The sequence below is a fragment of the Strix aluco genome, chromosome 5 (genome assembly GCF_031877795.1).
Source record: "Strix aluco isolate bStrAlu1 chromosome 5, bStrAlu1.hap1, whole genome shotgun sequence".
NCBI classification, from domain to species: Eukaryota; Metazoa; Chordata; class Aves; order Strigiformes; family Strigidae; genus Strix; species Strix aluco.
Window position 1 is genome coordinate 15,655,550 of NC_133935.1, and position 14,690 is coordinate 15,670,239.

Sequence of the window (14,690 nt, forward strand, 5' to 3'; positions counted from 1 at the left end):
TTCCCCTTGGTTTTCCTCACAAAGCCCAAGGCAAGATTCCTTGAGACAGAGTGGTTTCTTTGTGGAGGTAATCATTACGAACATCACCCAGCAGAGGAAGGGAAAAAATGCACATATTTTACAAGGGACTCTCTGCCCTGTCTGGGTATGAAGGGATATTGAATACCTGCTGGCTTTGAGGAGGATGGCACAGCTCCAGAACTGGATTTACAGTGTAAACAGAAATGAGTCTCAGCCACCATGTCAGACCTAAACACTTCTGAGCTCAGAATTTGAATTCTAGACTGAGCTCAGTTATGGAATAGGACTAAATGAGTCTGGCACGATTAAAGAGGGTGAGGTGATGGAGGTATTTGTACCACCTACCTTAAACTCAGTGAGCAGTCTAACGGAGCTGCTTTGAAGAAACCCCATCCCCACAACTGCTAATGTCCCTCCATTACCTGGGTTAGGAACACAGGCTTCTAAATCTGGTCCTCTGTATCTCATCTAAGATGTCTAAAGTAACTTGAAGCAGACACCATGAGACTGTTCCTCAATTATGAGCTCTAGCCAGACTCCCAGCTGAGAAATGTGAACTAGAAATTCAAACTGGAGTTTTCTGGCTCCTGCTAATAGCTCAGGATGGTATACCTGCTAGTGGTTTCCAGCCATGCCTACCTGTGGCAACTTTATTCATAGGAGGATAGAAGGGCACATGGTATATCAGATTATGTTTTCACCAAACATCCATGACATCAGGGAACTGACTATCAATCAGTCAGACAGAACTTAGAAGGGGAGGAAGTATAAACTCTTATCTTGGCTTAGAATTTATACTTATAGACACATTAAACTGGGGAAGTGGGGAGGGATTCTTGCCATAACAAAGGTGGTAAAGATGCCCTTTACTGGTTCGATTTTGTATGGCAATCTTGAAAGTAAGTAGACACCATTGAAATCAGTAGGGGAAGCTCTGCTGAGTTTAAGTTCTATACAAACTGTTCTCTCAAGTCTGCTGGGAGATTTTGTTATCTCAGAAGAGACTCTCAAAGAGCATATAATCTATGTCTGTCTTCCATCTAGGGCATTGAACAAGCCTTTAGGATGCCAATTAAAAAAAACTTGGTGGTCACCTTGCTGACATTCACCAGACTCCACCATGGCAGTGTGAGGCTTGCAGGTGTCATCAGCAACATAAGGGCAGATGAAGCTTGTTTCTCTGCAGCCTTGAACATCCTATGGCCATTTAGTCTTCTGTTTCTTACCATTTACACTAACTTTGCTGTTGTGCAAAACATTGTGCTCAGTGCAAGACAGCAGAGAAACATGTACTGAGAAACCAAGCAACTTGTGAGGCATGAACTAACATAAGAACAGAAGATTTTCTTAAACATTTGTAGTCCTTGCTCTCCTCTCCCACTTGAACCCAGAAAATATCCAGGGGTGTTGACACAAATCCACTGAAGTTAACAGGAGGACATTGGGAAGGCTCAGGCACTATGCAGCACACTCCCCTGGTGAAAGCAGAGCAATAACACCAATGGGTTAAGTTCTGCTTCCACTGAAGTCATTAGGACTGTTACCGTTTGCTTCAGTGGGGGCAGAATTAGTAACTGTAAGTTCAAACAGGTGCCTTGAACTATCGTTTTATTTTTAAATGTTGCTGTTGAAAAGTTTTCCTTTTTTGACAGGCCTTTTTGATCAGCCATTTGGTATGTGCATGTTCAGATTTATTGTGTAAACACAGATGCACAAAAGCATAATATGTGAATCTCCTTGGAGAACATTATGGCTTTGGTGATTTTAAGTCATATCAAAAAGCACATTTCTCTACAAAAATATGCAGGGGCTACCCTGCTTGCCAGCTTTCAGTATGGATACTGTTATTAGGGTCCTGAGCTACAAGATTTGAGCAACTCTAAGTGCCTGCCAGCACTCAGAACTAGCTTGCTGAGGAAAAAAACCAGCTGCCAAGTGAACCTAGCATTTAGAAAGCCAGAACTTTGCTCAATTACTGTTATTTAAATTATTAGCTTACCAATTTGGGAAAATTAGAGTTAAGAACAAGGCAGCTTATTTTTATTTTCTTCCAAGCTAAACTAGTCTCCTGCATGTTTCCCTTGGTATAGATCATGTTCCTGGGAAATGGGAAGCCAGGTTTCAAACAGGAGATGCAGCAATTTTTATTTGCAGCTACAGTCCTTGGTGTTTCAGTGATTTGTACTCTTGGTTACCTCTCCACACCTAAAAAGTGAGCTTCTGCACTGCACTCCCTGTCTCCTGCTTGACTGTGCAGCCTGTAACCTTACAGAAGTCATCGGCTGCCCTCTGGCTCGGCCTCATGACTTGTGCAGATTGAAGACCTTCTCTTTGGGTTGTAGCATATGTAAGAGGAGGCGTATGTGCTCAGGGTTCCTTGCACAACAAGGAAACAAATCCTGGTTTTGAAAGACTGGCCAGGGTAGAGAGAGAAATTTATGGGGTGATGGCCTTTTTCTTGGCCCCTCTTACTTTTCACAACAGGACTATCCTTTCACTGTGATTCCCCTAAAAAGCATTATTTTGATATAGGCCCTACATTACAAGTTTGAATATCAAAATTTCACAGAAGACTTTTTAAGCAACTACCAAACATTAAAATCAAAAGATAAACAATCCTTTGTGTAGAGATAATAATGGGGTTAAAAAAAAAAGAAGAAAAAGAGAGCAATAGAAAGAAAGAAAGAAAGAGAGAAGGGAGGGAGGGAGGGAGGGAGGGAGGGAGGGAGGGAGGGAGGGAGGGAGGGAGGGAGGGAGGGAAGGGAGGGAGGAAGGAAGGAAGGAAGGAAGGAAGGAAGGAAGGAAGGAAGGAAGGAAGGAAGGAAGGAAGGAAGGAAGGAAGGAAGGAAGGAAGGAAGGAAGGAAGGAAGGAAGGAAGGAAGGAAGGAAGGAAGGAAGGGAGGGAGGGAGTATTTCTCAGATTGGTTACCTTAAGAATAATTTCTAATGTAAAGATACTAGTGAAGACATAGTCTGCATTGCCTAGGATCTGAAAAATAAGCACAATCGGGTTAGTGGTACTGAGCGTGACCCAGGAACAAACAGGCGTGTGTGTTAGCAACAGATAGTGGCAGAAAACTAGTAAGATTGTGAACAAGTAATGGCAGAGAAGATGGGCACTTTACCTTCAGAGCAATTTCAATGGTGAAAATGACAGTAAAAACTATATCAAAATAAAAGAGAATCTGTAAAAACAAAAGGGAATAGGAGTGGGAAGGGTAGATCAGTGACTGATCACTTGAATGGGAAATCACAGTTCAAAATCAAATACATATGCCTTTTAACAAGGGAACAAGGAGGACTATATAGGAAACGGTTCTGTAACAACGTCCTGTTGAATGCAGTGAAGGTCCTGGCACAGTGGACAAAAAGCACATTACATGAAATCTGAGTTACAATCCCATGAGGGCTCTAGAGACAAAATAACTTTTTGGTTGTTGTTGTATGAATTTTTTTTCTTTTTAAAATCTGATAAGGAACAGACGATTCAAGGGTTTTCCCAAATAGACTTCCAAACCGAGAATACAAGGATGTCTGGTCTCTCAGTGGAAAACATGAGATTCCTTCTTATTAACTTCCATTCAGGCTTGTTCTGTGACTCTCACAAAGAAGAAAAGCAAACTGCAAATTCATGCTCCAGCTATTTTTCCCCCTCTATCCTGATTTGCCCTGTATTAGGATGAATAACAAAGCCTCTGCCAATTGAACAGAATCCCAGCTCTTGTATTGCAACCATAATCTGGTCGTGTGCTACAGGTGCCTAGCTTAGATCTTGCATCTTTCTATTGGCATCCTGGATAATGGGCAAGCTAAACACTCATCATTCCCATGAACTTAGACCTGGTGATGGGGATACTGGTGGCATGCATAGCAGACCATAAAAAGTGGCCCTAGGGTGTCACAGAAGGCAACAGCAAGTCTGGAAGTGTAAAGTGATTTTCAAAGTAACAGCATCAAGGACAGAAATGTCTTTCACTGCTGATCAATTGACATCCCACAAATGCAAATGGGAACTTTCTCATTGACTAATGGGACCAGAATGAAACTCTGTTTCAAATGTATTCCAATATCTCAAGCCATTTCAGTGTTATCCACACTACAAATGGTGAAACTCTAAAGTATCATGCCCTTGGATTACTGTTGTTTTACCATAACCAAGTTCTAAACCAGAAGGCCAATATATGGAAGCTGTAGAAAACTGATAATTTGTGAAATTTAAACCTTTACTACTGAAACACTAATACACATACAGCAGTAAACTGCCTTTTCCCATCCCACAGGTGTTTATTGTATCTCAATGCCTGTACCCTAACTCAGATTTATAAGTGGCTAGATTCTTACAGCTTGGTATGCCATGGGAAGTGGGGTAGCTACTGCAAATTACAGGGTTATTTTAGATTGCACTATTTAAGCATGATCTGAATCTGGACTAATTTGCAGACACTAAATGTCAAATGAGGGGATGTATCACTTACTACTACTGTATAACTTAAAATTCTTCAGGTCACTGCTCAATTTTTGACCCCAAGTTGTTCTCACTTCTTCAAGGCTGTCTTGGGCTCTATCAATTTTTGTAACTTAGAGAATTTTAAAAGGGCCATTTCAAGGATGGACAGATCTCAATTGCACCCTATATTAATTTACACACATTATAACTGGAAATGTCCACTTGCCTTGCTGCCTTGTAGGTCCTGACATTTGGTTATTATATCAATAGAAAAATTTTATAATCAATGGGCCAGATTCATGGGTAATCTCAGGTTGCTTTGCATGACTCCACCAATGTAAAGCAGCCATAAACTTGATTAAAGTGAATGATTAAGCTGTACCTGCAGCTGCTTTACATCACCAGAGCACTGCAAAGCAGCTAGAACCTGGCCCCAAAGCAGCTAGTAAAGATGTCCCTTACAGATGAAATCATGCCTAATGAAAATGATCACTGCTCCACCCATGCAGGCAGTGCCATTTATCAGCAGGCATATTTATTAATATCTAAATATGAATTTACTTTAGAATATATTAAAATGAATGAGCACCTTTCCAAGGTGCAAATAGGAGAATATTGTGAGCACACAAAGTCTTAGGACTTGCTTGAGCTTTAAAGGCTGATCAGACTGGGGAGGCACTTCCAAAAACTTGCTGTCTGAGCCCTGTGTTACACAAGAAAGATGCAGCCACTAGCCCACCCCAGGATGGAAGCAGTGTCCAAGCCTTTCGCTAGCCTTTGCTGGGTTCTCTGTTCCTGTCTCCCTGCTCTGGGACAGTTTGTGTCAACAGCAGCACTAGTCTGCATGAGTCATTGTGCACAGGCTAATGCCTGATTATGTTGTCCCAGAGTGAAGGCAGAGGCAGTTAGTTGACTTTCAGCTTGCTTGCTTGCTTTCCCTCCCAGGCCTCTGTGTGGGCACAGGGCAGGACACAATCTTACTGTTCTACTGTCAAAGCGGAAAGGCAGACCACATTTGCAACCCAAACACCTTGTCAGTGTCCCCTTGTATGATACATTTTAAACATCTGTACCTGGAAAAATTAAACACAGATTTTCATGCAACATCAATGGCTTCAAATACACAAGACAACACTTGGCTCCAAACCTTCAGCTCTTTTATCCACGGCAATCAGCTTTGACTACTTTTTTTCTCACTTAAATCTCTCTGCTACAGATTCTGCGGCAGCTTTCTGTGGCATGTCAGAAGCCCATATGCCAACTGACATCATGCTGCAGCACTAATACATATTGACATACATTTATCCCTACATGGTGGGCACACTCAGCTGTGCACGAGTGGGTCACTGGTGGCACAGGTTTGACTGTATTATTTAGTACCCTCCTTCAGGACAAAATCCAAAGTGGCTCTAAAATAAGCTCAGGAATAAACCTCCATTAACACCTTCTCTGCATGCACATATGTGTTTAAATGCATGCTGAGGCCAGGATAATTCAGGGAGGTAGAACAATGAGTGTTAAATTAAGGTTTCATTATTAAACAGCAAAAAATATTGTCCTGCTCTCTAAGCCTAGAAAGCTCTTGCAGCATAAAGGCACCAAAATGCCACTGCAGGCAGCAGAGATCAGAAGTCTCACATATGACTGCTGACTTCTGATTTCTACAGTGACCCCAGATTAATGGAAACAACCACTGGTAAAGTTAAGGGAGCACTGAATGTTTCAAAAGGCTAATAAGAATGGTCAGGAAAGAAGGTGAGAATGTATCTCCATGCTAAATGCCTGCCTCTCCTTCCCCCAGGCTGGTGAGGAGAAGAGCACAGCATATTTTCTGAAGATTATCTCAAATTTAATGATAGCTTTGCAGCTTGTGTTCAAATAGTCTGATTCTAACCTTGATGACACCAATTTCCCCCAGAGTGACTGCATCAAACTCAGCAATGTTACTCCTGATTTACACCAGTGTGAATAAAGTGAAAATCAGGCTCCGGGCTTTTTAGTTCAAAAAGAAAGGATGTGGCAGGAGATCAAATGTTCCAAAGGGACCTTGCAACCCCCCAAAATAAGAATTAGCTGTATCCCAATCAATGTTTCTACAGCCCCTTTCTAATGCCTTAATCCCAGGGAACAATAATTTTGCTTCATCCTCCTGTCCTTCCTTCCCCTACACATGCTTCTGAAATGAAGTAGAGGCCAAATTCTGCACTGACTCATGTTATCTGCAAAACTCAATGATTTCACACGCAGCCTACAAAAGGCACAAATCAGGGAAGAGAGTCACTCCCAAAGCCTCTGATGCAGTCTTTTCTGTCTTTCCTGGCTTCAACTCACGATCTGCTTGTACCACACTTTAAATACACAGTGAGGGAAGGAGGATGGGAAGCATACTTGGTTCCTAAAGGAGAGGTGTCGGACAGGGTCCTCAGCTGCCAGGGAGATGCTGCTGAGCAAGATGAAAAATAGGATCAGGTTGGTGAAAATGTTATCATTAACGATTCGATGGCAGTGGACACGAAACCTGCAAGAGAGAGAGAGGCACAACTTTATCTCCCAGAGAACTGGAGGACCTGGGAAACATTCCCCCTTTCTCTTTTGCCAGCAGGACTGGTCCTGGAGGATCGTTCTGCAGAGCAGCTTCCCTCTGCCCCAGCGGCAGGGAGAATGATGGGCCCAGGCATCCATGCCTAGCCCTGCTGGGTGCTGGGCAGCCTTGGCTCTCCATGTCGTGCAGTAATGCACACCGAGTGATTGAGTGATCGACTGCCTGCAGGACTCACGCTCGGTGCGTGAATGGAGACAGTCACTCCCTCCTGACAGAGCCTTTTGTGATTTAGATGTGGTCTGAAACCTGCCAACCCAAAATTATATCCCTTGTTTTCATTCACAGAACCATTCCCCATTCATTTAGGGGAAAAGCAGCATAAACGGGCTTCAGGTTGGCCACTGTCTTTCTGAGCTGGGGCTGGAGTGTCACTGAGCAGGAGCTGTGGGGGATTTACCTTGCTAATAGGACACAGACCTGGCCAAATGGATATAGGGCAGGCTGGCATTTGCAAAGGGCTTCTGGGAGGACATCATGCCATACAGGGTGTCAGCCAAACATTAGCCCAATATAAAATGCTTGGCGCTCTTAGTGGGAAACTAGCAGGTAAAGAAGTAGCAGTCGCCCATCAGAGAGCAGCATGCTTACTGGAGACCATTACAGCACCTTCCATACATTGGTATCAGGATATGAGGAGTTAAAACTCGTAACAGTCCTATGCATAATTCTATAGACACTTCATTAATCTATTTAGCTCTGCTTTTGGCTCTTAAGCCTCAAGCCCCTATTATAGCAATTTTACAGATGATTGTAGAGGTTAATTTACTTCTTCAACAAACTACAGTGGGTGGGTGGCAAAGCTGGCATTAGAGTCCATGAGTCCCAATCATCATCAGTCCCTCCCTGTTGCACATACCCAAGGAGGAATGACACAAGCCCTGCTGTGAAAAGACTGGCTCTGAATTCAGCTGTTCTTCTACAGCCCTGCCTTACTCTGGGGCTGTGTTTGGAGGTCAGGTCCCCAAGGGAGATGTTGGGATACATGGTACTGCACAGAACACTGGGCAGTGAGCTCATTTCTGCACCCTTGGAAAGATATATTCCCCTGTGTCATAGCTCATCCCTCCACTCACAGTACTGGTTTCACCCATCTGTGTTGGAAAGATAGGTGGGACAACGTGAAGCCACACTGCAGAAGCCCAAGGGAAGAGTGTAAGAGAAGAATTATTCTCCTCAGCTTCCCCTCAGCGCTATGGACTCTCATCCTCCTCCTCATTCACTTTTCTTCTATGCTTGTTCTTGACATGTAGGAATGAGCAGAGACACATGAGCTCCCTACTGGGAGTGGATTTTGAGCAGCCATTAGGGCAGGAGGCTCCTACCTCATGCTTGACTGATTGCATGATGGCTTGCTTACAATCTGAATATGTTGGGGAATTCCATTTACTGACTTGCCTCCAAGTCCCTTATTTCCAAAGCTTTTATGATTTGTGTCTTCAATCAGCCTTGAAGGTGCCATGAACTCCCACTGAATACTGTCATGGGGCTCCCTACAGTTGTGCTTTTATGAGGATTTCATGCCAGGGCCTTTAAAGTAGAGAGTGGGCAAAGGAGGTCTCTGATATGAACTGCTGGAAGGAAGCCCTGCACCACATAACCTTTGGGGCCCAGAGTGAAAGGGGTACCTGCTTTTTGCCTCCTTGTTCCAGCTAAGCAGTCTCTTAAATACCTGTTGTTAGGACTGAAGATGAAAAAAGCACTGGCATCAGGCATGGGCACAGCCTTTTCCTTGAGGTGCAGCTCAGACATTGGCCGAGGCCGAGGGCCGACAGGCATCTCAGGTTCTTCTTCATCTTCCTCTGCTGCAAGAAGCATTTTTGTTTTTTAATGCAAAATACAACCCATTCTGGACTGCTGGGGCATTTGTCTCTGTCATATCTGGAACTAAAATCTAAGAATCATTGAAATAGGATGATGAAAACTTGTTCACTTTCTTTCTCCAAGGCTGCCCAGTGCTTGCCCTGGCAGACACTGATCTAGTCTCTCTGTAAGGCCATTAGTGCTGCTAAACCCATAATCCTCACAACAGTCTCCTCAGATGTTTCACTGTCCCTTTTGCTAAAAAAACTTCCTTCTAATGACTGACTTGAATCTTTCTTGCTATAGTCTAAATCCATTATCTATTTTCTTATTTTCCATGGACACACAAAACAGAGAATTCCCTTCCTCTTGCAGAAGGCTTTTATTTATATACTTGAGGACCATTATTATGCCACTGCAAGGATTTCTGGTTCCTAGAGCAAAACAACAGTCATTCCTGAGGGGCTGTGTTCCCTAGGTCTCCGATCATTCTTGCTACTTTCCTCCAGATTATCTGCAGGATTAACCTGCAGCTGAGGTTTGACTGGTGCAGAGGAGAGCTGGATTACTTGTTGTATCTTATAATACTATCTTCTTGTTTAAATGGCTTTCATGGGCACTTATTTTCATTACACTCTGGCCTTAATTTTCCAACAGTTTCTGATTTGCACAAAGCACAGATTATTATTTCTTAGCCCGTCACTTCCCCCTCTGCATTTGTGCTGCTGACTATTCCCAAGAGTGGGACTTTGAACTCATCTTTATTGAACTGCATCTTCTTTTCTTCAGACCATTCCTCCAGTTTATCAAGATTTGTTTTTCTCCTCTTTGGAAGACTCTCCATGGAGCCACTGCCACATGGGATTGTGTCTGGATGAGAGCATGTATGCCACATAGTGAACATGAAGCATGAGCACTTTGATTTACACCAATCAGAAATTCTTAGAATCGTCCCCTTTCATAATTCAGTGGGGGGAAGATCGAAAAGGTGGGAACAAGGCTGAGATTCTTGAACCTGATGCCTATGGAGCAGATGTCCAGGCACTGCGCAGATCAGTGAGCACACTCAAGGAAAAAAATGCAGAAATGGGGGCTAAGTGGTATGTGAAAGAGAACCTTCCACTTTTGAGGACTTTTACCTGCTGAAGTCAGATGCTGTTTTGTAAATGACATGATAGGATTTTGCTATTTTAAAGATCCCAATCCTCTCACTTAATCACCAAGACAGGAAAAAATATTTTAAGAAAGGAGCCTGACAGGTTAGATGCAACAGATTAATCTTCCAGACAATGCAAAGGAGGAAACTCTAGTTAAAAGGTTTATCTTGAGTCCATAAAGTGAGATAAACTCCAGGAAGAGCCTGTTTCTTTAGGGTCAGGTACTATACTTGATCAGGTAATGTACACATCAGAAAGAACAGATGAATCAGCACAGATGCTAATCTAGATGTCAGAGACAGGAGAAAAGTGGTTTTTTCAAAGCATGCCATTATTACATGCAAATAGGATTCTTTCTTTACATTTCCAGTAGCAAAAGTTCAGCTCAAATTCACTTGCATAAATGTTTGAGCTCGTACATAGAGTTTGTACTTTTTAAGCCGGTCTATTTTTTAACAGCTCAATTTTAGGTTGTAATATACTTTATGATACACTTTCTACAGGTTTTATTAAAGAAACATTCTTTCAGAAGTACTTTTGTGCATAGTACTTGTAAAATTGGTATTGATGTTAATGTTTGTATTTACATAATATTACAATACTTTGCACTTGCACCTTTTATCTACAGGTTTCAGAGTTGGCTTACCATGAGCAAGGTAAGCAAATTTTTTTTTTTAACAGTCCAGAATACCAAGGCCCATGATCACATAGGATATTTGAGACTCTTACTTAAAAAGACTAGTATTCTGAGTCCCTGTTCTGTGTCTTCACTATTAGATCATTCTTTTTCTTTTACTCAGAGAAATGCTTAAAAACGCACTATTAAATGGGCATGGAACAACACCTCAGGTAAGTGGACTCTTAGCAGAAAGATCAGCCCAATGAAGCCTGTAAAGAACATTGTTCCTCTCCTCTTTTTCTTGTGTCTGCCACACAGCAAGAAATTTATTAATGATTCCAGCAACCACATACCTTCAGACTGGAAAACATGTTCAGTTCCTCAGCCATAGAGAAAGAATAATGTTCTAAATATTTTTCATTTAAAGTAGACTCTAGGGCACAGAAGAAGGGAAACAGGCCCAAATACACATGGAACAACATGATTGCAGGCTCAGCTCAGCTCACTACCTAAGTCACCTATCTGCATATAGAAACAGTATCTTGCACAGTTGCCAGCATTCGCAGAAGCAAAGGTCAACATGGTGTTCACAGATGGGCTGGGCAGAACATCAGCTGCAGTCCTGTTTTCTATACCTAAGGTATATTTGTTTTTAAAAAGTGAACCCTTCTAGTCACGTTTGCCACAAAATCATAAAGAATCATGACTCAGAGCTGCCAAGTTCAGATCTAGGTTTGAAGTGTCCTAAAGTTCAAGGAAATTAAAATCTGGGACTGTCACCTTGAATTATGCTTCATTAGAATGGTGATGTCCTCTGGGTGTGAAGCCATAAGCTCACATAGGCTTCAGTGCAGCATCAGTGAGAAATTCAATGATGAAGAATTTTTTTAGTGTACAAAGATCGGAACTCTTGTGTAAGGACACTGCTTTGCTTCAAGCTCCCATGAATGATCCTAAGATTTTACCTTCATCTGACGATCTGAATTCTTTCTGTTTCTGTACTAGACTGCAAGACTAGCGCCCTGTCTTACTATAATAAACATCTCATCATAATAATCCTTCTAGTGTACACACATTTCTGGAAGAACTAGTCTCTCCTTCCAACAAAGAGGATAAGTGATCTGATGAGCCGCAAGTACACAGAGTATTCTGGGGGATAAGAGGAACACTGTGTAGCAAATGGAGTTGGAAGAGGCTATTGAGAAAACTGGTTGAGGCAGCAGAAACAAATAGGAGACTGAGTGAGGTACATTGAAAGAATAAATGGAAAACAAATGAAGTGACCGTTTCAAATTGTTTCTGAACACTGGGTTAGGGTGAAGGATGTTTTCAGAGGATGGAATGGTACACAGGCATGGAAAGGTCACAGGCATTAATGGCTTAAATCATAAACAGAAAATAGGTAGAATGAGCTGACTGCATCTAAGAAGCAATGCTTCACTCAAAGCACAGCTGAAATAGATCCACATGCAAGTGGCAAGAAAAGGTGTGTTCCCTGATGGGCTGTATGTGGATGTACAGCATCTCCTGTACCACAGTTGGACTGATCTGCAATCAGCAGAAGGCTTCTGGACTGGTCAGATGGCCACAAGGGAACTGGACAGGGGTACATGTGGGCATTGAGAAATTTTTGCTTGCTAAAGCCAGGGAAAGCCTTGGAGCCTTGTTCCCCATGATGACTACACAAGGCAGATGTGACATGCCACATCAGCTCTGAGAGGGCCTTGGTGTTTCCGAGCTTTATACAGCAAAATGGAATAGATGACTATGGTAAATCTGATCTAACAAGGGATTTACAAAACTACTGCATCTGAGCCTTATGGTTGACTTCCATGAACTCTGAAAGAAGTGGTCAGGTAATTTTGTGAGCTGTTAGCAATCAACTTCACTCTTCACAAAGAATTGATAAACAATTCAGGGAATAGACTTGTTTAGAAATGGCATCACACAATGACAAATAACCAAGATGCTGTCCATTTGCATTTCTAATAGGAGATGGGAGAAAACCTGACCACCCATTCAAATTTTAGATTCTGTTCACAAGTATGCCAAGCCAGGGATTGGCACCCCAAGGCAGTAGTTAGAAGTGTTTTTACTTAATTTTCTGCACTCTAATCCTATGCACAACTGCAGATAAAATGTCCGTAACACAAATTATAGATGCAGTTTTTGTCATATAGTCCACATGCTGAACTGTTTCTAAGCTATCCACAGAAGGTAACTAAACCACAATTCTATTATCAGTAGGCTTAAATTTGATATACAGGTGACCGTACCTTCACTTAAAAAAAATGTAATGGTCTGCAAATCCAAGCCAGCTGAGAAACAGAACTGTATCAAGCTGTTTTAATTTGTGCTTCTGGCTAAGGACTCCCACAAATCCCTTAGCTATTGGGCATGTGTGTCCACTAAGTGCCTGTGCTTATAGAGGTGCTGGGAAAATTAAAGCCAGAGTGATCTGCCCCGGGCAGTGTTAAAACAGTATTGCATGGTGTCAGAACCACACTCTACTCCTGATAGATGGGCTATAATATGGATGAATAAAAGTATAGCAAATGCAGAGATTTTTATACTGAAAATCAAATGCAATCAACAGTTTTCCTTTTTGCTTCTCTGAAACCCTTGTGTATCTATTTAAAATGAACTATTGTGTCTTTCTTTACCCTATCACATCAACCTATTATCAGACATTTATTAGGAATCATGGAATAGAAAGGAATGTGTTTTATTTATATTTAATGTTACATAATCATAGAAATGCAGAAGAGCAGAGCAGGAAAGGATCACAAAAGGCCCTCTGGTCTTGACTCTGCTTCATGACTCTGCTAAGCGAGGATCAACTAATTATTATATCTAAACCTTTTCTGGCAGATATTTTTCTGACCCGTTCTTAGCAACATTCAGTGATGCTGGGTTTCCACAACCATCTTCATGATCTTTTCTAGCTTCACCATTATAAAATTCCCCCCTGGTGGGAATCTTAAATATGTCACTTCTTCATAATGGAGATAATTCCCCACCTGCCTGTAACAGACTTTTATGCATTTGAAGATGTTTCTCCTGCCTTTCCTAGCTCAAACGACCACAATTCTTTCAATCTACTAGCATTGTCTTCACCATGCTCTTCTACACTCCTTTCAATCCAGCCTCATTTCTCCTAAGCAGAGCAGCCAAAATGAGATACGATACCCCAGCTGAGATCTTATCAATGGTGAACAAAATAAAACAATTGCTTTGCTCTGTTTAGCTTTCACTGGCCAGTTAGAAGAAACCCATAACTGGACTAAAGGGTCACGTTTTCACTGTTCATAAATCTCACTTGCTTGCCTTTTGAAAGACAGCAAAATGTTGTTGATACCTGTTGAGTTTGTGATTACAAGATTCAAATTATTTTCTCAACAACTGTTACCTAACTAGCTGTCACCTAGATCCTTTATTTGTGAGTTGTTTATTCCTGTCTACATATAGAGCCTGGCACTTTCAATTTTATTTAGACTATTTATCCAGTTCCTCAAGAGGTCTTTGAATTCTAATGCTGCCCTTCCAGCATGCTTCCTGTCCTTCCTAGCTTCATGTCATCTGCAAATGTAATAAGCATACTTCCTCTTCCATCATTCAGGTCATTAACAATTAACTGAACTCAGGACAGGCCCCTGGGTTGTAGAACCTCAGCTGGTCCATCACTACTCTCCACGTAAACAGTCTGACCAATTTCTCTCCCAATCATCTAGACCATGTTTTTCTAGCTGACTTATGAGAATGTTACAAGAGACATCCAGAAGCCTTAGCAAAGCTAATGAATATGACATCTACTCTTTTCTCCTGTCTAAAAGTTGTCAGCCCCTTTTAGAAGAAAATAAGGGTGGTTTGGCGTGATTTGTTCTTGGCAAATCTATGTTGGCTGCTAGTCATCTCCTTATCTTGCAGTCATATAGTTTGTTTAATCATTTGTTCCAGCACTTTTCCAAGAATGGAAGTTGAACTGACTTGCTTATAATTCTTATGCTACAACCCCACCCCCCATTCAGGATCTCTCGGAAAAAA

The 14,690-nt window shown here is 41.9% G+C and overlaps 1 protein-coding gene across 14 annotated transcripts in view; it reads right to left on the reverse strand.

Annotated features, from left to right (window-relative positions):
* The window catches only part of CACNA1C (calcium voltage-gated channel subunit alpha1 C), a 498,259-nt gene that overhangs the window by 88,837 nt on the left and 394,732 nt on the right, over positions 1 to 14,690 (reverse strand). For 13 of the 14 annotated variants that reach the window (XM_074826100.1, XM_074826102.1, XM_074826112.1 and 10 more), the window contains exons 19-21: positions 8,740 to 8,872; positions 6,857 to 6,986; positions 3,147 to 3,206 (exon numbers count right to left, since the gene is read on the reverse strand). In XM_074826100.1, the coding sequence (XP_074682201.1) occupies positions 3,147 to 3,206; positions 6,857 to 6,986; positions 8,740 to 8,872 (323 nt within the window). Of the gene's footprint in view, positions 1 to 2,950; positions 3,011 to 3,146; positions 3,207 to 6,856; positions 6,987 to 8,739; positions 8,873 to 14,690 lie in introns of all 14 variants that reach the window. The other variant, XM_074826113.1, reaches the window with a different exon arrangement.